This window comes from Monomorium pharaonis, chromosome 2, assembly GCF_013373865.1.
Source record: "Monomorium pharaonis isolate MP-MQ-018 chromosome 2, ASM1337386v2, whole genome shotgun sequence".
In the NCBI taxonomy this organism is placed as follows: Eukaryota; Metazoa; Arthropoda; class Insecta; order Hymenoptera; family Formicidae; genus Monomorium; species Monomorium pharaonis.
The window spans coordinates 18,742,643-18,766,261 of NC_050468.1; the positions used below are offsets into that span (position 1 = coordinate 18,742,643).

The window sequence follows — 23,619 nt, forward strand, 5'->3', positions numbered from 1 at the left end:
ATTACTATTATATGTATCTTTAGAAAAGAATTGTCAAAGTATTGTTCTTCGTACAAATGTTGCACATGTTATTATCACACGTTTACATATTCTCTTTCTCTCGACGCAATCGTAGACGGAGTTGTTACTAAATTTATTGTCAGTATAGTTTTAATCGTTACGTCTTATACATTTCTGGCTGTTGAAATTTCTAAGTGATTTAGCTGCGGATCCTATATCTTTATTATTATATTAATTATCTTAAAAAATATTTAAATATAAGATATTGGTCATAAAAGAAACTTTCAATGTAACATTATTTATTAATAATATAATACACAAAAGTAGATTAAAAATTCAATCTTTATAATTGTTGTTGTTGAAGAATGCTAAAAAAGATAGAATTAAATAAATAATTATGCATTTCTGTTAAAATAAAAAATAATTGCTCAGAGTTAAATTTTTATATTATGTTATTGTATAAACTAAATGTAAAGAGAAAGATTTCTTCTATTATAATAGTTTTATTAGGAATTGTTTTAAGTAAAATAATTTAAATTTTATTATTTTTAAATATTTTGTAATTTTTTAAATAAAAAAATTTAAAACAATAATTAGAAATAAAACCGTGATAAATGTGTATATAACATAAATTAAAATCTAAAGATAAAAAAACGATGACCTCTTCAATAATATATTTTATGTACTTTATATACATTTTTTTATTCTTCAAAATTGTACTACTTTTAATCTTAAAACGCAGTTCTTAAGTTAAATCAGAATATAAATATTATAATATTAAATTAATAATCAATTTAATAATACAGTTGTTAACAAATCATCTATTATGGCAATGATACTAATAAGATCCTCCCTCTCTTCCTCAAAGTATTGTAAAGAATTTATTGCGAAAAATATTACTTCCGTCTAACTTCATCCAGGATTTGAACTTGGATCTCCATACATTCCATAATGTGAACCATAATACGTATAACATATAATTAAAATCTAGATAAAACCAATGAATAGTCTTTGATTATCAGCTTAATATTATTATATTATAGTATCTTGATTTAACTTAAGAACTGCGTTTTAAAATCAAAAGAAACAGTGTACAGTTTGAAAAACTAAAAAATATATATAAAATCAGTTAAATGTTATTGAATATAATTCTTCTGTTTGTTGGCTTTTTCTAGCTTTTAAATTTCAAAAATTTATTTTCCGTTTTCCTAATCTTTAAATTTTTGCGCAATGCTTTATCTGTTTGGCATGCTATGCCAACATTTAATAGAACAAACAAAAAATTAAAGTGTAGTACTTCATGATTTTCAAACAAAAACAATTTGAGTTTTGCAATTTATTTCTTTTAATGATATTTCAAAATGCTTTTATTTTTCCATTTTTTCGTCCTTTAATTGTGTAGAATAAATTACCATAAAATAGGACAACGATGAACTTAGTATCTAAAAAATATATTCTTTATTTAGGTTCATGCACTCAGATAAGGTTACTGTGGGAGACAATCGTTCATTATTACTGAACTATTACTTATTACCGTGGCAAAACCTTCTAATGAACTGACGAAACAACCACCAAAAATAACGGTATAGTTTTTGGTGCAGTATTGTAGTAAGAACAATATTGATTTCTGAATTCGGAGCGGCGCTATATACCACATTGAATTATATCTATAAGTTTTTATAAAAACAAGTATTTTAGATAAGTATTATAAAGACTGTTATTAATAATAATAAAGTGAACATAAACATTTTAAATTTGAGATAGGGTCTAACTTATAAATTTGATTTTTCAATACTTTTCTTTCTCTATATTTTTAACAATGTAATCATATTTAATCTGAGTCACGCACATACTTACGCTGCAAAAAATACATTGTTACAATGATCTGAAAAGTCTTGCGCTCTGTTATTCGCAAGAAACATATATAAGAAATGTCCAACTAGCATTGATAAGATTAAAAACATTTCGCGACTATCACGGTTTGTTTGCAAGTTTCTCAGAAACTGAAATATGATTAGATTTTTATTTCGAAAGTAGCTCAATATCTGAAAATGGATTAAAAAAATAGTGTATTTATAGAATATACTACTTACTTGAAACATATATACACTTACAGCACCCGCGCCTAATATGATTAGAATAAAATACATTCCTGAGAAAGAAGATAGGAGGCAATTCGTGAACCTTTAAAATTGAAATAATTTCTCAAATAAAATAAACATTTCTTGTAACACAATACATAAGCAGGGCGTTGGCTAATATTGATTAAACATTAATTATATTGAAAGGGCATTGGTCTAATGTAACATTAATATTGGTTACAAATTAAGATGCAATGTTTTAGGTCTAGTATAAAAAATGAAATAAATATTGCATTAGCCCAATGTTGAATCAATATTGCTGCTTAGATAAATTTGGTTAAATAAGAAGAAACACACACTGACAGAAAAGGATGCAAATAAATATGATTCAAATAAATATTTATTTGAATAGTACTAATAACATATTTTATAAAAAATCAATAATATTTATCTAAAACAAATAATACTTTCTATAATTTAGAAAATATTACTTGTTTCAAATATTATTAATTCTTTATAAAATATGTTATTAGTATACTATCAAATAAATATGTATTTGAACCAAGCATCCTTTTCTGTCGGTGCATCCTTTACAGTTTACAATATTTAACTAATTTTGGGAACATTGCATTCAAACTATTTCCCAGTATTGCACCAATGTTTTGGTGCAATATTAGGAACTACGAAAGATTTTTTTGTAAAGAAAAAACATAAGTCTTTATTTAATACACATGTATGCATTTATATATTTTTTAAAAATTTAATTAAACAACGTAAGCAATTTATACATCTAGTCTTGAGGCTTTCACGGTCATTAATATTATTAATAGAAAAGATTTCTGGATGTACAGTGGAACAGTTATTTTATACTACGGAGCAGTTAATTGTTATAGTGACAAACATTGCAGTTTACATCATCAGGACTAGAAATTACGCCTGGATTTATACACCAGTGTACAATTCCTTATTCCTGCTGAAAAGTGTACACAAGAGGAAGATCAGTATCACGCACCAGAAACCAGCGTATATATATACCAAGCAAGTACACTTCGTGTACTACAATAAAGTTATCATATCATCCCTTTCATAAGGCTATTTCGCCAGGTAACATCGTGAAGGCATAGAAACATCCCAATAATTTCAATCGTGACAAAGATAAGTCTTATTTGACACACCGTTTCCGGTCTTTTAATTGAGTACAAGTAATTAAAACTCTGATTGGCTAGAAATACTCCCGTTCCTTCAATGTTTTTTATATCATTAAGAAAGGGTTACTTAAGGACAACCATAATCTGAAGACTTCAGTATCTGATGATGAAAATTATAATGTTTGAAAAATGTCGGCACAATCTGTTCCAATATTCGGTATCTATACGAAAGCCTTTTTTACATCTAATAAAATCTTATAAGATAAACATTTTATATAATATATCAGTTTGTGTTAGATACAAACTTTAATCCTTTTTGTTGGATATTTACGGCTCGCATTACCCTCATGTACATAACATATTCTCTTTTTAATGGAGCAATTTGTTGTACACATTCTGTATCTATTGCATGTTCAATTCGATAGCTGCAAAATGGACTTTAAAAATATTATCGGATAAAAAGCTATCAGAATAATCACTTACCTCGCAATTTTCAATAAACTAGAAGCATGATGCAGATACAATCCCATAAATGTAGCAATAGCTACAGTTGTTATCATTCCAAAAAATGTGAATGTAATAAAATGCAAAAATATGACATAAAAGTATTTTTCTTGATTAATGAAGTAATCGATTGGAATATATATATATTGCGAATAAGTATTGTTATTAAATAAGTTAAAGTTAATAGTATAAAGCACTATTGGTGTTGTCATATATATAATCATAATTCCGATAATAAATACTAGAGTATAAAAAAAAATAATTAAATACATACTTTATAAGAGTGCTAAAATACATAAAATAAAGGTAATAATATTGGGCATTTTAAGAATAAATGAAAATTTTAAGAATATATTTTATTTTTCACTGTAAGAATGAAAACAAGTCATATAAACGTGGATTTGGAACGCTACCTTTCTAAGTTATGAACACTTTTTGTTTACATAAAAATATATCAATAATATTTTCATAAAAATTCGATCAATTATTAATCAATCGAGAGACAAATCAATTGCATAGTCGTTCTTGATACTTAAACCTTTTCATTTTTTATTTATATTTTTAATTATATTAATATTTGAGAATATATCTTAAGAAGACCATCTAACTCTTTATATAATAATATACTTATTACTACTCTGTAAAAGTATTATCGTATATCCAATATTATTGCTTCGTTACAAAATACAAAATATTCTGAAAATTTTTAAATATTTTTGATAATTAGACGTCGATGCGAAACATGCATTAATGTGGAAAAAAATTATTTCTAGAAATTTCTTTAATGAAACGTTTTTATTGAATTTACTTTGTTATAAATACATGTTTATAACTTGGAAAGAAAACATTTCCCATATTTGTATAATTTTTTCATCCGTACTGTGAATTAGAACAGGTTAGAATAGAATAATCTTGACTTTGCACAAAGAGAAAGATTTAATTCTTTTTTAATAAACCGTTTTGAACGACTTTTGTTCCAAAACATCATATATTTCTTTGTTTCTAATAAATTGTATTAAATCTAAAGAAATCTGCATAAAATTTATTAAAACCAAAGAAACATATGCTTTGGAATCGAACAAAACTGTTTATTAAATCTAAAGAAATCTTTCTCTCTGTGTGGTTACTTATTTTTGAAACACCTTGTTTAAAAAGATAAATTTGTGATAAATGTATATGATTTTATACAATACAATTTTAAAATCAAGAAAAGATTAACAATGTAGGAACTTTTAATGTTCCAATAATATTTTTTATATGATTTTATTATATATAGATTTTCTAATTCTGTATGAATTGCGCATAATTACTTCGGTCTTGAAATGGAGCTTTTAATTAAACTAAACATTAATGTCACAACATAAAATTGATAATCGGTTTAATAATACTGATAATAAACATCTCTATTATCTATATAGGAAAAATTATGTTATCTATAATTTCCTCTTTCGGAAAAACTGTAAAGAATTTAATTTTACTTAACTGTAAAAAATATAATTTTATATTTTTATTATAATTAAAGTAAATATCTCTTGAAAAATTGATTTTGCTTAAAAAATTTCTAATAAAATAAAGATATTTTTTTGTAAGTGTAAATAGTAATCTGTAATTTTATGAAATGTTATATATGGAAAATAATTGATAACATTTTTCTTACATGTTACAACAACAGTAACTAATCTTCCGTTTTCGGCATATGATTCTACTATCTTACGTTCATGCTTATCCTTCAGCAAGTTCCAATCGAGTTGAATACATTCCAATAACTGTTTTATCTGTTATCAAATATTTAAGAAAGATGTTAAATACAATTAAATAAAGAATTTTTTTTAGTACATATCATGATCAGATACTCTTTCATTTTATATGTCATAATATAGATATAGAAAACCGGTACATTTCTGACTCTTTCACTAAGTTCAATGTTCACAAATAATACGTTTGTAATCTTTATTCAAAAGATTTTATAAAGATACTAGATAAAATGTAATATTCCACACATAAACAGAGTTTAATCCTAAGTTATTAAAAGTATTAATAGAAGACTTACAGTTTCTGCTTTAATGTAAAAATAGTAGTATTTTATTACGGTTACGAGAGTAGGAAAGATAAATGACAAAACGTCGATAATGACAGCTGTGTTGAATTCATGTGTGATGAATATGGCTAACTGTAACAATATACTTATACAATATGTATTAAGAAAATATCGAAAAATGTCATTCAGTAAAACGTTTTGTACAAAAAATATTTTGTTTTTGATGGCAGTATGTAATCTCAAAGATCAAAATTTATGTCGGCCTATGTAATTCAGATTCTAGAAGACAAAAGTAAATCGTATAATTATATATACCTCAACACAAATTCCGCTCACAAGAAAACTAAATACAAATAGCCTCTGTGCTTTTGCAAGTATCGAACTTTGGTAGGGCCAAATACCGAGTAGTAGAAGAAGGAAACGATTGATCTTGTAGTATTGTTCTTCAATGAAGTGCATCTTGTACGAAAGTTAGAAACGGTTTGTTGAACGCAAGAAGTGAATTTATTTTTCCATTTATTTCATTGAATACTATCTAATTGCACTAATTTTGTACTTAGAGAAAGATTAAGTTCAAAAAAGCTATGAAAAGATAAAATGGAATATATATTATTTTATGCATTTAGAATGTAGCGTAAAGTAACAAATTTTATAAATATTGTAATATTATAAGTACCGATGATTACAGCTATAGACGGGTATAAGATGAGTACAATACTTTTCTAGCAAAAGTTTCGAACAAAAATTATCAATACAAACAACGCGAGTGTAGTAATCCTGACAAAAGTGTATTGGCAGTCGAAATATTATGCTTGTCGTTACTATTTCTCATTATAAACATCTTATATATTTCTAGATTATACTAACAGAATTAAAAAATAAGACCAGTTTTGATACTTAAAGCTTATTTTTTTAAGTTCTATTTACATAAATATGAAATATAATTTCTAAACTTATTTTAATTTAATTATATATAAATAACATATTATCAATAATATATAAAATAGAATTTAATAATAAATATACAATATATATTTTATGTCGTCCTTGTAAACTAGATATTACACTGTACGTGGGTGATTTGAAAAGTCCGTGCAAAGTCAGAGAGATAGCACTACTAGTGCGTATCGAGATTATTTTCAGTTAGTAGCATCTCTTGGAAGAACACACACAAAGTTTTAGCCAGATCGGACTATTTCTTTGTGTTTGGCGTTCGTTTGAATTGAGGAAGTCGAGTAATTTTCAAAAAATGGACAAAAAAGAATTTCGTGTGCTGATTAAACATTACTTTATGAAAGTAATGTTTAATTGGGGAACAAGTAAGAATCCACAGCGGGCTACTTTAATATCGCTGTGTTAACTCAAGTAAAGTGTTAAATTATTAGAATAACTAAAAAAAAGTGTAAAAGTAACACAATGTGCACGTACTTTCAATTTTATACAATAAATACGTTCCTTATTATTAGTGATAAAATTTAGCTCTTAAAATTGACAGAAAAAAATATTGAATTTACTCTATAATTGAGTTTTAACAAAGATCATTTCATTTTTGAGGGCTTTATTATCTATCCCAAGATGGTGCATTTCTCGTGAAAAAAATTCACTTGTTAGGTGAATAAAAGGGACTCGCCAAGAACAGAGAACCAAGTATGATTGCATTCACATATATTATAATATTGGACTGATTTCAATAATATACACACAAAATTTTTATCGATGATCCTGGAACAATCTATACATGCAATTGTAAAAAATTTTTTCAGCATTTCTAGAATAATTATTATTTAACATATATAATGTTAAATTAATATATATAACGTGTTAAAATAATATTATAATTGTGTTAAAATAACATATAATATGTTATTGTTACACGTTATATATGTTACATAACATTATTATAATGTTAAAGAAATATATTATATGTGTTATTTTGATATAATTTTCTCATTAAATCGTTACATAAAAATTAAGTCAAATTATAAAATTTACATTTATTTTTATGTTAAAATATAACATAATATTTATGTTGCTATTTAACATGCTTAATACGTTAAATTAACAAAAAAACTTCTATGGACCGTTTTGGGCATGCAATATCTGTTAAATTTAACACAAATTTTTTTACTGTGTATATATTCATATATATATATATATATATATATTCCAATTGGAATAGTCAAACAAAAGGATTTATTAAATTAAAAAAATCTTTCTCTGTGTACTTTCTTTCTATCAAAAAACAAAGCAATATACTATCTTTTCTCTAATTCAACGATGTATTTTAATTAAGAAAAAGATTAAGATCTTTTACATATTTTTTATATATTTTTCTTATAATACATTACATTTTTTTACATCAAAAAGCATATATATTTAGTTATTATTATTAAACTAATTAGTTACTATTATTAAACTAAATTTCATATTTTTGAACAAAGCACACTAAAGTATAATAGATTGTACTAATATAATAATTATATATATGTATTTAAAGAAACATCTTGTGTGTTATGTATGTACGATATTATAGCAAAAAAATACAAGAATTAAAGCTACAGTCTTACAAAACTATGTACGACTAACATTTTATAAAAAAGCATAATAGCTTCTTTATATTTTCGTATGTATTTGTGGAAAAATAAAAATTAATTTATTAATTGCATTATTAATGCACCTTTTTTATTTTTGTTGGACAGAATACATTACGGCAACGTAGGATAGCGCAGTATTAACGAGCTAAAAAGATATTTGATATATATATATTTTTAAAAAATGTACTGTCGTTCTTAGTGCTACTTACCATTGAAAAATTTTCTATTTTTGCCACAAATATAAAGCCGATTGAGTAGTAAAACTCTTTACCAATTCTTGTCATTAAAAATAAAATTAGTTTTTGTGAGGTAACAGGCATTAAATACCATGATGTACCATATCTAAAAATGAAAGTAACAAAGAAGATATATGTGTACATACGTACATACATACATACATACATACGTACAAATATGTATACACAGGGTGTCCTAAAACATGTGGATCAACGCTTGTAAAATGTAGAAGGGATCGAGATGAATATAAAAGTCGAATATTGTTTTAGGTTAGGTCCACCAATAATCAAAATATTAATGTATAAAATCTGCGAATAATCTAATTAATTTCTATCGTAATTGTGACAGTAATTTCAACAGTTAATTAATAAACGTTTATGATTATTGAAAGCTTACATTCACAACAATAGATTTTTTCTTCCGTGTTATGGCTCGAGCGGATTGAGCTCTTCCCTCGGCGCGCTCTCATTCGCATAATTAAAAAAATTAATACCTCGATTATTGGTAGACTTAACCCAAGATCTAACGCAAGACAATATTGAACTTTTATATTCATCTCGATTCCTTCTACCTTTTTACGTTGACCCACATGTTTTGGGACACCCTGTATATATAAATAAATAAATATATATATATATATATATTTATTTATTTATTTATATATATACATATACACGTATGTAAGATAGTTTAAAAAAATTAACAAATAAAACTTTGTTATTCTAAGATATATTTTAAACCATAGACAATTATTTCATATATACAATACAAAAATAAAAAATTAAGTCTTATATCGAAAAACTTATATTTATAAAAATAACAGGCAAAATTTTTCATTCAAGATTTGAATAACTATAAAGTTTCTAATATTCAGATACCTATTTGATTTCATATATTCTATATTATAAGTATTAATTAAACAAAAGTAATTATTAATACTTACGTTAATTTAAATATTTCATTATTGCAGTCAGTAGCTTTTTGTCCAACATAATTCGCTAGAAACATGTAAATTAGATGGCCCAAAATAATAAAAAAGCATATTAATACTTCTTCTACACTCCTTGTCACTGTTATAGCTTGAATAAACTATTTGATTAGAAATTATTACTTTTATAAACTGAATGAAGCATAATAAATATTGTATATCTAATGTAAAATTGTATAAATTTAATTAATAATTATAAGATAAAAACCATATTTACTCTGAATAAATTGATGCTTAACGAAAAGACTCCAAGAATAGCAAGGACGCAATATAGTATATTAAATGATGATGTTAAAATATTAGCAAATCTTTAAATATAAAAAAATTAAATGTAAAGGAATCTTGCGCAATAAATATTTTGACATAAAATTAATATTTAAAAATAATAAAGATTTTAATACTTAAAAAACTGTAAAACTTTTTACAGAAATAAAAAAAATACTAACTCTATAGCTCTACGATGTGCAATTACAACATGGATAACCCTCTTATAAATTGCGCGTTTCTTTTTATAATTTGGCATATGTATAAAATGATCATCGACGAAATTCTGTATTCGATGACTGTAATGTAAACATTCCTTAAATTTAATTTAAGATTGATAAATTCGTTATAAGTACAAAACAAATTATTACCTAGCGATTTTAAACATCCCGAAAGAATGATACGAAAATAATAACAATTGCGTTCCCGTAGCTAAAATTATTGAAGCATATATTGCAAAAATAATAGTTGCGTGGAGTACTACAGTATAGAAATGATTATCCTGAATAATAAAGTATTCCACCTCAATAAGAAGTTTGCGTGGTCGAGATTTGTCTAAGGGCGATACAAAGTCAAGAATAACAGGAAAAAATTGGATTATGCCTAAAATAACCATTATAATACCAGTGCATCCTGTAAGACATATAGATAGATTTTATAAATGTATCGTAATTATGTATTTTACTTTTATGAAAAAAGTAATATATTATGGAAATTTTATTATTAATAATTTGTTCAACAGATTTTAGAAAAAAGCTACAGATACATGAATTATGAGTTCTTATTTCTTTATCTAAGAAAAAATCACGTTTTTAACATTATTAATATACTACAATGTTCTCATTCAGTTTTCAAGAAATAAGGAAATGCTGCTATTATTATAGAAAATTTACATCGACAATTTTTTTTTAGTAGCAAATCTGTTTTAAATATTATTATTAGTCAATGTTATTTAAATTTATATTATAAATTTATATTATAAAATGAGATTAACAAAACAATATTTTCTTACGGAATATGAGGATAGTATAATTTCGGAAATCGTGAGCATGATTCTCTATAATATCATTTTCTAATTTATTTCGCATTATTTTCCAGTCCTCTTGAATAAAATTATGCATGATTTTTATCTGTAATTAAAGTGTTCATTAGTTTAATACTTGTCATATGTACAACTCTACAATGAACATCTTTATTTGTTGTTTGTACAAGTAAATTTAGAGACAACTCACGGTTTTCAATTTAAAAATGAAAATACAGTACTTTATTGTAACTAATATAGAAGGAAAAGCGATCGACATAGTTTTAACAAAGAGGACCATGTTATATTTCGATGTAATAAAAACTGACAACTAAAAACAATAAGTAATATGATGAATGTATCAATATTGTGTTACTACTGCACGATAAACAAATAATTTTACATTTTTACATTATAAATTGATTTCTATCTTCATTATATTTCTAAAATTATTGAAATAAAATATTTTTTGTTAAATATCACACTTTAATTACAAATTACATTATAAGAGTTGATATAAATATAAGAATAATTACCTGTAGGATAATATATGTTATAGCTAAGATAATAAACAATATTCGCTGATAGAATACCAATCGCGATTTGTTATGAGGCCAGATACCCAGTATTTTTAATAATATTTTATTGATTGTATAGTAATGTTCTTCTACTAGATACATACTAGCAGAAAAGCGATGTAAGTAAACAGCGAAATGGAGTGTATTACAACGTATTAATATCTTACAATGTTTGTTAATGCGTTTTAACATCATGCTATTTCTTCTTCTTTATCTTATCAGAAAAAGGCAAATAGTTAAATATATTTTGTTAAATATTTGATACTTGCTGTAATAAGTATGTAGTATACATTGAAACCATTTCGATGGAAAAGTTATAACTACATATATTAGTGTTCCTTATTTAAAAGAAGACATAGAAGAAAGAAAACATAAATTATTTAAATTATTGCACTTTTCTCCTTGCCACTATAAGATAATAATGCTTTACATTATCACTTTAATTTTTTTACACATGCGTATTAGAGTATACACTTTTTAATATATCGAAGGATGTATCAGTATTTCTCAACTCTCAAATGTGATAGAGTACATACCAAGGATGGAAGGTAACGCATTACAAATAATATCTATTACTGTTACTATTAACATTTTTTAATAATAACAATTTGTTATTAAACAATTTGTGATAACAATTTCGTAACACTAGATTTCAGGATATTGAAATATTATTTTTAACAAGACTTGTTAAAAATAATATCAAAAGATATTGGGCACGATATACCAAATTAAAGACCGAAAAGAATTAAACATAACATGCCATTATTATATAAAATTATAAAAGAAGAAAAATTGTAACAAATACACAATAAAATAATAGAATAAAATTTCACAAATAAATAAAAAGTTATTTATACTAATTTTAAAACAAATTTATCATTCGTCGATTACACTTTGAACAATAACTCAATTATCACAGCTAAGTTCAGCTCTTCTAATCGTCTTGTTATAAAATGTGTAAATAGAAAAATTTAATATATATAATTAAATTGTAAAATTCTAAGTTTCCTATTATTTTCTGTTAATTCTATTTGTAATAATTATGTAATGAAAATTTTGATTTTACATATATAAAGTGTCTGGTATTGGAAGTAACTGTATTAAGAAATAAAATAAATTAAATCAACAATGAATCCGAAAAATCTTTTGCCATTTGTAATTTATAAAAATATTATATAAATTTTTCATTAGAAAATGTATTTCAAACATTAAAGAAACAAATTGCATTTTTTTTAATGAGCATACTGAAACTGTAATAATAAGTGATTAAATTGTTCATAAGATTAAACTATAAGTTAATATTGTGAAACAAATATTTTGAATACACTGATACTTATTATTATATCATATAAGCTATGACTAAAATTCAACTTTTATTTATTATCATCAATACCACATACTTAATAAAAATTGATTGTTTTGGTAAAGGATAAATTTTCATTATAGAGTATAAGTATAATTTATATTAATACAATAATTAATTTAACATACATTAAAAAAAAACTTTACGTGGTAATATTACAATGGAAAAAAACAAAAACTAAATTTTTTCTTAAGAAATTGTGTATGATTAATATTTTATAAAAAAGTTTCTTTATATTTTCATGTGTATCTGCAAGAAAATTATAATTAGTTTATTGATTATGTTATTGATATGTTTAATGTGTCTTCTTTATTTCCTTTCAACAGAATACATCACGGCAACGTAGGACAGTGCAGTATTAATAAACTAAAATTAATAAAATTATTAAAATTAATAAACTAAAAAAATATTTCATGTATATCTTAGCAAAATATTATTGCTTTTTCTTTTTTTTTTACATTTCTTACCATGGCGAAATTTTCTATTTTTGCCACAAATATAAAACCAATCGTATAGTAAAAATCTTTACCAGTTCTTGTTATTAAAAATAAAATCAGTTTTTGTGACGTGACAGGCATTAAATACCATGATGTATCATACCTAAAAATAAGGGTAAACAAGAAGGTATTATGAAATAGCTTAAAGAAATATACCAAATTTGTACAGAAAAAATTGCTCAGTAATGATCGATTCATATAAATTAAAAATCTGATGAGTTTAAACTTGGGGGGATTAGAAATAATTTTTTCTAGAAAATCAATAAAACTTTATTCCAAGCGTACAGTTATAAGTAATTGTAAATTGGAAGTTATTTCACGTAATATACAGAGATGAAAGAATTAAGTTTTAATTAAATTAAATTGTAATAAAAAGACTTTATCTATAAAATGACAATCAAAATGTTTATTTTCAAATGATCATAAAATTTTTATTAATAAAATATTTTTAATTGTTACGTATTTTGTACGTAAGCATCAGTTAAATAAAAATTACTATAAGACTTACGTTAATCTGAAAATTTCATTATTATAGTCAGTAGCCTTTTGCCCAATATAAGTCGCTATAAACATGTAAAGTAGATGACCCAAAATGGCAAAAAAAGATACTAGTATTTCTTCCATGTTCTTTAATACTGTTATCGCTTGAACAAACTGTTCGATTAAAAATTATAATTTTTATAAACTGTATGATATTTCTAATAAACATTTAAAAAATCTGATAGTATATAATTATAAATTATAATTAATAATTATAAGATAAAAATTATATTTACTCTGAATAAATTGATACTCAACGAAAACACACCAATGATAGCAATGACGCAATATGGCAAATTAAATGATGATATCATAATGTTAGAAAACCTTTAAATATATAAAAAATTAAGTATAAAGAAATTTTAAGCAATGAAATTATCATATAAAATAAGTAATAGCTAGTTCTTAAAAATTTTCGTAAATTTTATATATATGTATGTATATTTATGTATGTTAAATCTAGAAAATTAGATAATAAAAAAAAGATAAATTAAATATTATTAAACTGTTAACTTGAAATTGAAATCGCATATATTCTGTTTAAATCTTTTATATTTATATCTTTATTTTCAAATATTTCCAAATTAAAATCAAATTAATTATAAGAATAGGTCTATTTTACCGACAAAAAGCCAATAATTTTTCTAGCGCAACATCTTTTTATTTCCTTTATACATATAAAAATTCTTTTCTAGAATTAAAGCGTACGCATTATTATTAGTCTAGATTATGAAATTTATTCCGAAAACTAAAAATTGTCAATTTGCGATATTTTTAGTCAAATATAGTGTTTGGAGCTGTCGTAACAATATTTACTTGATATAAAGAATCTGCGATTTGTACTCGCAAAATTTGTATTTTTAGACTAGTAAATAACTACTAGCAGCATAATAGAAACAAACAATGTAGTGTTCTTAAAGTTAGACTTTGATGTCTAATTGAGATGAAATTGCTGTACAAAAACTTGGGTTACATACGTGTAAAAATTTGATAAGTAGAGCAATCTAAACAAATTTTTTTGTTCTCAATATAAAGTCCAATTTGCAGACTAATATTAATACGTAAATTTTAATTCTGGAAAAGAATTTTTAGATCTATAAAAGAAATACATACGAAATCTTGTTAAAGATGTGCACAAATGACTTTACAAGTTTATAGTATCGGTTATTTATTTAAGTTTAATGCGCACTTCAGCTCCAACATCCCTTTAATGAGATGCATATAATCTTGTCGAAAAATAATTGATTTCTTCAAATATCTCTTCAAAATAAAATTAAGTAAAATTAATATAAAAGAGATAATATTTTATTAAAATATAAATATTGAAGTAAAAATATTGTTTTAATTATTTTTAATCCAGATTTAAACATGTTTTCTTGTGTATCACTTTTGGGTCTACAAAAAATTTCTTTCTTTATGGTCGACTGTGGGGTCATCGAATCGATAAAATTCCACACGGGACGCATTCGAAGAAGCACTATTAGCGCTATCAGCATCAGTCTATCCTTGTTTTACTTTTAATAAGTAATAAAGGTAAATCGATGTTAATAGCGCTAATAGTGTCTCCCCGCACCCACTATGTGTTTATAAAATAATTGTGTAGCTGACAGAGGTCGACTGACTCAAATATTTAATTTTTGGAAAAATACAGAAATTATGCAATTAAAAATGGTACATTATGTAACGAGAGTGTAAAGCCAGTCTTTTGTGCACGAGTGCGTTCACCCGCTGCACGAATGTATTATGTTCGTGTATTATGTTGCACATCGTATTTTTTGTTACCCGTACGTCAATGTGTGATTCCTTGAATGCCTTGAGTTCTCACATTGACAAATCAAAGTTAGATGTGCGAAAACGACAAAGCGTCGGTAAATATCGATACTTTTAGATACTGTCTGCGAGAGTTACATATGCGTATCGCGAGATGACGCACCTGTGCATGCTGAAATAAAGTCACTATATAAAGTAGCGCAATCAATCCGCCATTTTGAGTCCATTACGCGGCAATTTCAAACCTGTAAAAGAAATAATGCAGAAAGCTGGCAGAATTAATGTAGAAAGCTGCCAGAATTAACGCAGCAAGCTGGTATTTCGATTTTTTTCGTTAAATTCATTTATGACACATTACGTCAAATTCTTTCATGACACATTAAGTGTACACTGTGTACACTTGTTTACGCCATTTTGAGTTCAATGAGTGATATACGGAAAACGGTTGCGCTACTTTATAAATATATCTAGTGACTTTATGCTGAAATGTGGCTGAAATGATCAAACGTGCTGAAAAAGTTATGCTGAAAAATTTTTCGTCACGATTGATGCCATCTATTGAAGGACAAAACACCCCTGTCGAGCTGGCCTCCCCCACCATGCAAAAATAAAAAAACGAATAACGCAAAATTCTGAGCTATTTATGAGCTCTTACATGCCACAAATTAAAATTTTTGAGCTTATTATTCTAAGTAGGAATTTAATATTTTTTGTGGGGAGGGGGACTGAGTCGACGTCGACAGGGGTAACAAAAACTGTGCAAGAATCATAAAGTGTTGAAATTCTTTATCCAGAAAAAAGTAATACGAAAGAGACCATTTTCAACGCACGTGTAATAAAAAATTGATTTTCCGATAAAAATTTTAAAACCTCTTTTATAACAATGTATTAAAAAATAAAATTGTTCAATAATCGGTATAAAATTTTATTTTGAATAACATAAATTTTTATCTAAAAATATTAAAAACTATTCGAGTTTCACGTAATTGACGATAAACTTAGTAATTTCTGAAGAATATACGCGCTTATTTTATTGCTCGTATTTCTCTTACTGCTCATTATTTTTGTGACTCTTAATATCATATCTTTTACTTCAATTTATTTTGTCCCATATTCTTAAAATTGTAAAAAAGTTTTTTAATAAAAAGAAATAAAACGATTTTTGGAAAGAAGCTTGGGAATGCATGTACCCCGTTGAAAAGAAACTATAAAAAACTATTAAAAAATGTTTCAAAAACAAAAAATATGATATACCAACTCCATAGCTCTATGGTGTGCGATTACAACATGGAAAATTTTCTTGCAAAATGTGCGTTCCTTTTCACAATTTGGCATGTATATAACATCGTCGATGGAATGCTTTATTCGATGACTGTAAATATTTCTAAGTTTAATAATTTATATATTTGTAATTAGTATGAATAAGTATTATTACCTGGCGATTTTAAACATTCCGAAAGAATGATGTGCAAATAACAATAATTGCGTACCTATGGCCAACATCACGAACGTATATAATACAATAATAATAAGTTCATGGAATACAATGATATAAAAATAATTATCTTGAACGACAAAATATTCCACTTCAATAAGTAATTTGCGTGGTCGAGGTTTGTCCAATGGTAAAACAAAATCAAAAATAATCGGAAAAAATTGAATAATGTGTATAACAATTAAAAAAAGAATGCCAAATCCTGTAAACACAGATCTTATAAATTTATGATAATATGTAACTTAATTTCACATAAGAATTAATACGTACAAAAAAACTTCGTTTTTTTTGTATTTATTGCGTATGTAAACTTTGTAAATTAAGAGGATGCTAGCCGTCTGTTTTACCGACATTCTGTTCAACCCTGTAGTTTCGAATTAAATTTACAGAATAAAAAATCCTTTTACATATTTAAAGTACGTACACAATAAACTTGAAAACAATTAGTTTAAGACCAAAAATGTAAAAAAATTTTAAATATTATTTATTTATAAAAATATTTGCTTTAAAATACAAATTATGTAGCTTATAAGTACAAATGAATGGTATCTCGCGGTTCGGAATAAATTAAGGAATAAGACTATATTTGTCAAATTACGATTAAAAGCCGTAAAAAAATTATTTGAAATCTGTAATGATCAGAAATCTGTAGTGAAAGCTTAGATGAATAAAATGTGATCACAAATAACTTTTTTTACGGCTTGTAATCGTAATTTGACGAGTATAGTCTTATTTCTTAATCTATTCTGAACCGCGGGATATTATTCACTTGTACATATAAGCTACATAACTTGTATTTTAAAGCGAATAATTTTATAAACAAGGACAAACAAAAGGACAAACTCTACATTATCGAGCTCGATCAAGTCTAACGGGCAGTTTAGCATCCTCTTAAAAATCAAATAAATAATAATAGAAAAGTATTTTAAACGGTATTATTGACAAACATAAAATTATTTTTATGACAATAAATATAAAACGTAATGAACAAAATAACATTTTCTTACGAAATATAAAGGTGATATAATTTCGGCAATTATGGGCATGTTTCTTTATAATATCATATTCTATCTTATTTTGCATTATTGTCCAATCCTCTTGGATATGGTAATTCAAAATTTTTATCTATAATTAAACATTAAATTAACTAATTCTTATTAGATATATATGTACAAATAAAATTTATAATTACTTGTACAAGTTGATTTAAAAGTAACTCACAGTTTCTAATTTAAAAATAAAAACGCAATACTTTAATGTGGTTATTATAGCGGGGAAAGCAAGTGACATAATTTTAATGAAGAGGGCCATATTATATTGCGATGTAATAAAAACTGATAACTGAAAACAATAGATATAATTATTATATTAATAATATTATTATCAAATATATAATAAAAATATGTAATATTGTCGCTGCATAATAATCAGATAATTTTAAAATTTCCTTTTTATTTACACTAGATGCCACAGACGTGCGTTTTGCGCGCGTTGAAAAGTAAAGATTTAAAAATAAATTACAACAATAATTGTATAGATAACCATCTATGCAAATTGACAGCTATCAAAATTCAATCGCGATGACAATTACTCTCGCAACACGAAGCGCAGCGAGAAAACCAATCAGCACCGCGGAAAAGCGGCAACAATAACATCTTGTTTTTAAAAGCGAATTATAACTTTTTATTTTTAGTTCTTTTGATGTTTCGAAAAATCAATAAAATAAAATAATTAAAATTTTGTAAAATATCATAAAGTTAATTATAAACTACATTATTCTAGATGAAAGAACAATTACCTGGAAAATAATATATGTTACAGCTAAGATAATGAACAGTACTCGCTGCAAAAATACCAATCGCGATTTGTCATGAGGCCAAATACCTAATATTTTTAAAACTGTTTTATTAAAACTATTTGAATAATATTCTTCGGCAAGATACATGAGACTAGATAAAAGACTGTAAGTGAACACCGAAGTATAGTATATCATACAATGTATTAATATCACACAGTGTTTGTTTAATATAATGCTATTTCTTTTTCAAGTTATTTGTGAAACAAACCAAATGGTTGTATTTTTATTAAATAACTGATACTTGTCATAATTACAAAAATGTGATATACACTAAAATTTCGTTTCGATTGAAAAGATATTGTATATAGATGTTTCTCATTTAAAAGAAGACTGAAAAAATAAATGATTTAAATTACTGTAAAACTGTTTCGACTCACTGTAAGATAATAACACTTTATACTATCACTTCAATTTTTCACACATGCGCACTAGAGTGTACAGTTTCTAATATATCGAAGAATGTATCAGTCTCTTCTTAATCCTCGGATACGATAGATTACATACCAAAGATGGGAAGTAACGCGTTACAAATAATATTGTTATTATTACTGTTACTATTACCTTGGTAAATATACCGATTAGGGGAGCCCTTGTTGTGCACACTTCTATAGAACATGACCATACTGAAGTCTCTCACGACTCCAGCTATAAAAATGCGTACTACAATAAAACATTTACTTTTTAGAACTGAAAAAAATGCCACGATATATTTCAAATATACTTTTAAATAATAGCATAGTTTTTGTGATTAAAATTTGATTTCAAAAGAAAAAAAATATAATACAATAAAAAACACGAAAAATAACTTTTTTACTTAAAATATTGTACAAACGTAATTTTTAATATTTTTCGCTGTTTACGTTGTTTGCATTTTCGCACTCAGCATCTTCACTTTCTCTTTCTCTCTCTCTCTCTCTCTCTCTCTCTCTCTCTCTCTCTCTCTCTTTCTCTGTCTCATGTCTGAATATATGTTTTTCTTGTTTCAAATGTAATAAATTTTTGGAAACTGTAACGTGAATAGTTCTATAGATAAAATGGTATAGATTACTAGAGTTGTGTTCCCACGGGAAAACATGCTCAACTGCGATTTTATATTTTAAATCGTACTACAAGAAAATATAAGAGAGAAAAATATAAACAAAACAGGTTTAAGAAGCTACAAATACATAAAATAATGTTATCAATAATTTACTTATCATTGTTTAAACTGTGCAATTTTCAAGAGAAATTGTACAAATTTTTTCTTATTTTTTTTAACAAATTAATTTTTTATTAATTTGTTTTTAACAAATTAAATGTAATTATAACATTTATATAGAAAAATTCATGAATATATAAAGAATGGGTTTTTCTTTTTTTAAAGCAGATTTTTATTGATATTTTATTGATAACAGTGCAATATTAATAAACTAAAAAAATATTTCATATATATGTTAATAAAATTTTATTGTCTTTTCCGCTTTGTACGCTTCTTACCATAGCAAAATGTTCTATTTTTGCACAAATATAAAACCAATTGTGCAGTAAAAATCTTTAGTTCTCGATATTAAATATAAAATCAGTTTTTATAATGTAACAGGCATTAAATACCATGATGTATCATACTTAAAAATAAAGTAAACAAAAAAATATTATAAAATGTGTGTGTGTGTGTGTGTGTGTATTCCATCATATTTCCATTTTTTCTTTATTGATCTATCTGTTTACAGCTAAATTAATAATACATATAAAGTGTTACAGAAAAAAGAATATACATTTACTTATTATAAGTATTATACTATATTCAATGCATTTTCTATGTGCGTTATATATTAATCAAATAGAAAATTAAATCAAATTAAATTTTAACCAAATTGAAAATTAAATTTTCTTGGCTCACTATTTTCGTGTGGAGTAAATCACTGTAAAGTAAGAGACTGCCATACTTGTAAGCTAGAAAGTGAATATTACTTTATGTATTATATGAATATTAATTCTTTTCTATTATTCAAAAAAATTTTAATTTTACCGTAGCAAAACCTTCTAAGGATGCAACAAATACGCTGTAACATGATATAGTAACGTATATTCTTCCTCTTTGCAGTATAAATAATATTAATTTCTGCGTAGATAATGGTGCTGCATACCATAATCCATTATAACTACAATTTTTAAAACAAATTTAATTGTAAATTAATACAGTATCAAAGGTATTTCGTGAATCACTGTTAAAGTAATTGAAAAATGTTTAGTTGCAAAATATTAGAAAATCTCTTAATCATGTATTGCGTAGTATCTCCAAATTTGAGGTACCTTTTTAAATTATTTAAAAAATGTAATATCGGTTTAAACTGAATTTAAAGAATAAAGCTAATATGAATCATATACTAGAACTAGATAGACAATCTAGATAAAAATCTATATAAATACTCACGTAGCTTCAAATAAATTTATTCCATTATTGATTACAACTTGTCCGCAGTAATTAGCGGTAAACAAATACATTAAATGAAAAAATATTGATGTAGCTGCTATACATGCCATACATAGGTTTTTATTTAATGCCATTAGTTGAAAGAACTATAATTGTAGATTAATACTTAAAAGACAATTAAAAACGGCAATTTAAATAGAAAACAAATGTTACTTACTAAAAAAAGATTGAAAGTTAAAGAACTGACGCCAACTACGATCAGAATGGCGAATGGTAGTAGACAAATCGATGTTAAAAATTCATTAAACCTTTAAATAAGAAGCTGAATATTAAACTATTAAGGAACTATTGTGCATTCAAAAATTAAAACATATCACTTCAAATTGGTCGAAAAATTGGCGAAATTTAAATGCATAGAAATTTAAATGAATAGAAAGTTTTTTATGTCAAAAAACTTTCTATTCTTTGCAGCGGCGATTAAGATGTTTGGGATCTTTCTGAAACTAACTTGTTTCTCTAACTTGTCCTTTAATTTGTCTCTATTCCTCCCATAAAAATTCTCAGCAGAGTTACAAATATTTCTGATAAATATTGCACATTTTTTCAGCGGTTAGATTACTAATAAACAAATGAACACAACCAAAATCACACGTACAGAAAACGTCCAAACTTATATGTTATAGATCTTAATCGGATGCTTAATTATCTATTGAATAATTTTATTGCTCGTAATTAATTAAGTTTTTCATATAGATAACTATATTTAAAAAGAAGCTTTATCCATAAAGATTACATTATCTCAATTTTTACAATTTTTGAAAGTATATGTTGTGTCGTTTTATGACATGTTTTTAGAAGAGATTTCAAATCGTACAGTGATATTTCACTTCGCTAAATGATGTTTGATGGTATTTATTTTAATGTTTATATTTTTCTCATGAAACTGATCCCAAGCTTGGCGCAATGTAAGATTTCACTTAAATAGATAAATAATTATCGTTTTATTTTCTCTCGATATCATCATACGGATAAACCCTTCTTTAGCGGATCGTTTACATTCTTTACTTCTTCATACTGCTTCACTCAATAAACTTTAAATTTTCTAAACTGTTTTACAGCTTGAGAATAGGTACGTTAATTTTGCTCCTTTTGCATGCAAAACTAAAAATACTGCCTCGTGAGACTTACACTCATTAAAAAAATTTTTATTTTAATATAAAATGGCGATAAAAATAACAATAAAGCATACAAATGGATTTGTTCCAAGCTTTTCAACGATTCATAATATAGATGAACCAACAATTAATCATTTTGAATTAAGACTGCACACTTTCTTGTGGAACAAAAATGTAATTCTTCAAAAGATGATTATAAAGCAATGTTCTTAGATCCACTTTAAAACTTGAAATTTTTAATTTTAAATGCTGTTATGCTTTTGTCTCAATGATTATTTTTATCTAGATGGTACCAACTTTTTCAAGTTAAAATATTAATAAAAAATTTTCAACTTGGACAACGGGACCAAACATGTATTTTAAAGAAAAAACTTTAATTTTTCAAACTTTTTAAAGAAAAGTTACAAAAAATTCTATATTTTCAATTTTTTTAAAAGTAACATACATTTGAATTTCATTAATTTATCAACCAATTTAAAATAGCACTTAATTTCAATGCGTGTAGTGCATTACACTCGTGCTGCGCTTTCACTTGGTGCAAGCCACTACCGTGTCTCTTGATCAATCTAGATATTGACGTTTATAAAAGTTTCACGTAAAGTATAAAAATATTTTTATTATTTATGCTGACATTTAATGTCAGTAATTATTTGATTCAGTCATCTAATTTTTACAGAGATACTGTAGTGTGTGTATTATCTAATTAAATTATAAACTTAATTATAAATATTTAAAGTAGATTTTAGTAACTATTGAGTATTGATTAATTTAAAATTTTAATCAATTTGTGATCTGGATTGCATTTAACTCAGTAATATATTGATAATTCAGTAAATATTAAGCGTAGCACGATTATGTAACTTTAATAGATAAAATAATAGATAAAAAATATCTCTGTAAATAAAAAAAGTGATTTCAGAAAAATAAATAACAAGAAAGAAATATAAAAATACTAACTCAATAGCTCTTTGATGCATAACAATCGCATGTACGATCCTCTGGTGAAGAAAATATTCTCTTGTAGAACTCGAGATTTCTAATATGTTCTTCTCGAT

The 23,619-nt window shown here is 25.2% G+C and overlaps 3 protein-coding genes and 1 long non-coding RNA gene across 5 annotated transcripts in view; 1 reads left to right on the forward strand and 3 right to left on the reverse strand.

Annotated features, from left to right (window-relative positions):
* LOC118644355 overlaps positions 1 to 1,505 on the forward strand; it is an 87,480-nt gene extending 85,975 nt beyond the window's left edge. The window contains exon 5 of the long non-coding RNA XR_004962173.1: positions 1,467 to 1,505. This is a non-coding gene — a long non-coding RNA (uncharacterized LOC118644355). The remainder of the gene's footprint in view (positions 1 to 1,466) is intronic.
* LOC105838260 (mannosyl-oligosaccharide 1,2-alpha-mannosidase IA) overlaps positions 1 to 23,619 on the reverse strand; it is a 601,715-nt gene that overhangs the window by 158,622 nt on the left and 419,474 nt on the right. The window lies entirely within an intron of this gene.
* On the reverse strand, positions 1,204 to 7,582 carry LOC105839773. The gene is made up of 6 exons (XM_036282754.1): positions 6,087 to 7,582; positions 5,784 to 5,903; positions 5,391 to 5,508; positions 3,713 to 3,773; positions 3,535 to 3,654; positions 1,204 to 2,184 (listed from the first exon to the last, which is right to left on the reverse strand). Exons 1-6 carry the CDS (start codon positions 6,228 to 6,230, stop codon positions 1,854 to 1,856), a joined length of 894 nt encoding a protein of 297 aa, XP_036138647.1. The 5' UTR covers positions 6,231 to 7,582; the 3' UTR covers positions 1,204 to 1,853.
* On the reverse strand, positions 7,770 to 12,802 carry LOC105836783 (odorant receptor 9a). The gene is made up of 7 exons (XM_028191172.2): positions 10,867 to 12,802; positions 10,226 to 10,487; positions 10,037 to 10,153; positions 9,808 to 9,898; positions 9,546 to 9,691; positions 8,575 to 8,707; positions 7,770 to 8,510 (listed from the first exon to the last, which is right to left on the reverse strand). Exons 1-7 carry the CDS (start codon positions 10,973 to 10,975, stop codon positions 8,454 to 8,456), a joined length of 915 nt encoding a protein of 304 aa, XP_028046973.1. The 5' UTR covers positions 10,976 to 12,802; the 3' UTR covers positions 7,770 to 8,453.

Bases quoted from the DNA above. Each gene is read 5' to 3' on its own strand.
- LOC105839773 (XM_036282754.1), bottom strand. From the start codon at position 6,230: ATGCACTTCATTGAAGAACAATACTACAAGATCAATCGTTTCCTTCTT. The intron at 5,904-6,086 runs GTATATATAATT...ATATTGTTACAG, and splicing joins TGAGCGGAATTTGTGTTGAG to TTAGCCATATTCATCACACA. The intron at 3,774-5,390 runs GTAAGAAAAATG...TAACAACTGTAG, and splicing joins AGTTACTGTTGTTGTAACAT to CTATTGCTACATTTATGGGA.
- LOC105836783 (XM_028191172.2), bottom strand. From the start codon at position 10,975: ATGCATAATTTTATTCAAGAGGACTGGAAAATAATGCGAAATAAATTA. The intron at 9,899-10,036 runs GTTAGTATTTTT...TTATATTTAAAG, and splicing joins GCACATCGTAGAGCTATAGA to ATTTGCTAATATTTTAACAT. The intron at 9,692-9,807 runs GTAAATATGGTT...CTAATCAAATAG, and splicing joins TAAGCATCAATTTATTCAGA to TTTATTCAAGCTATAACAGT.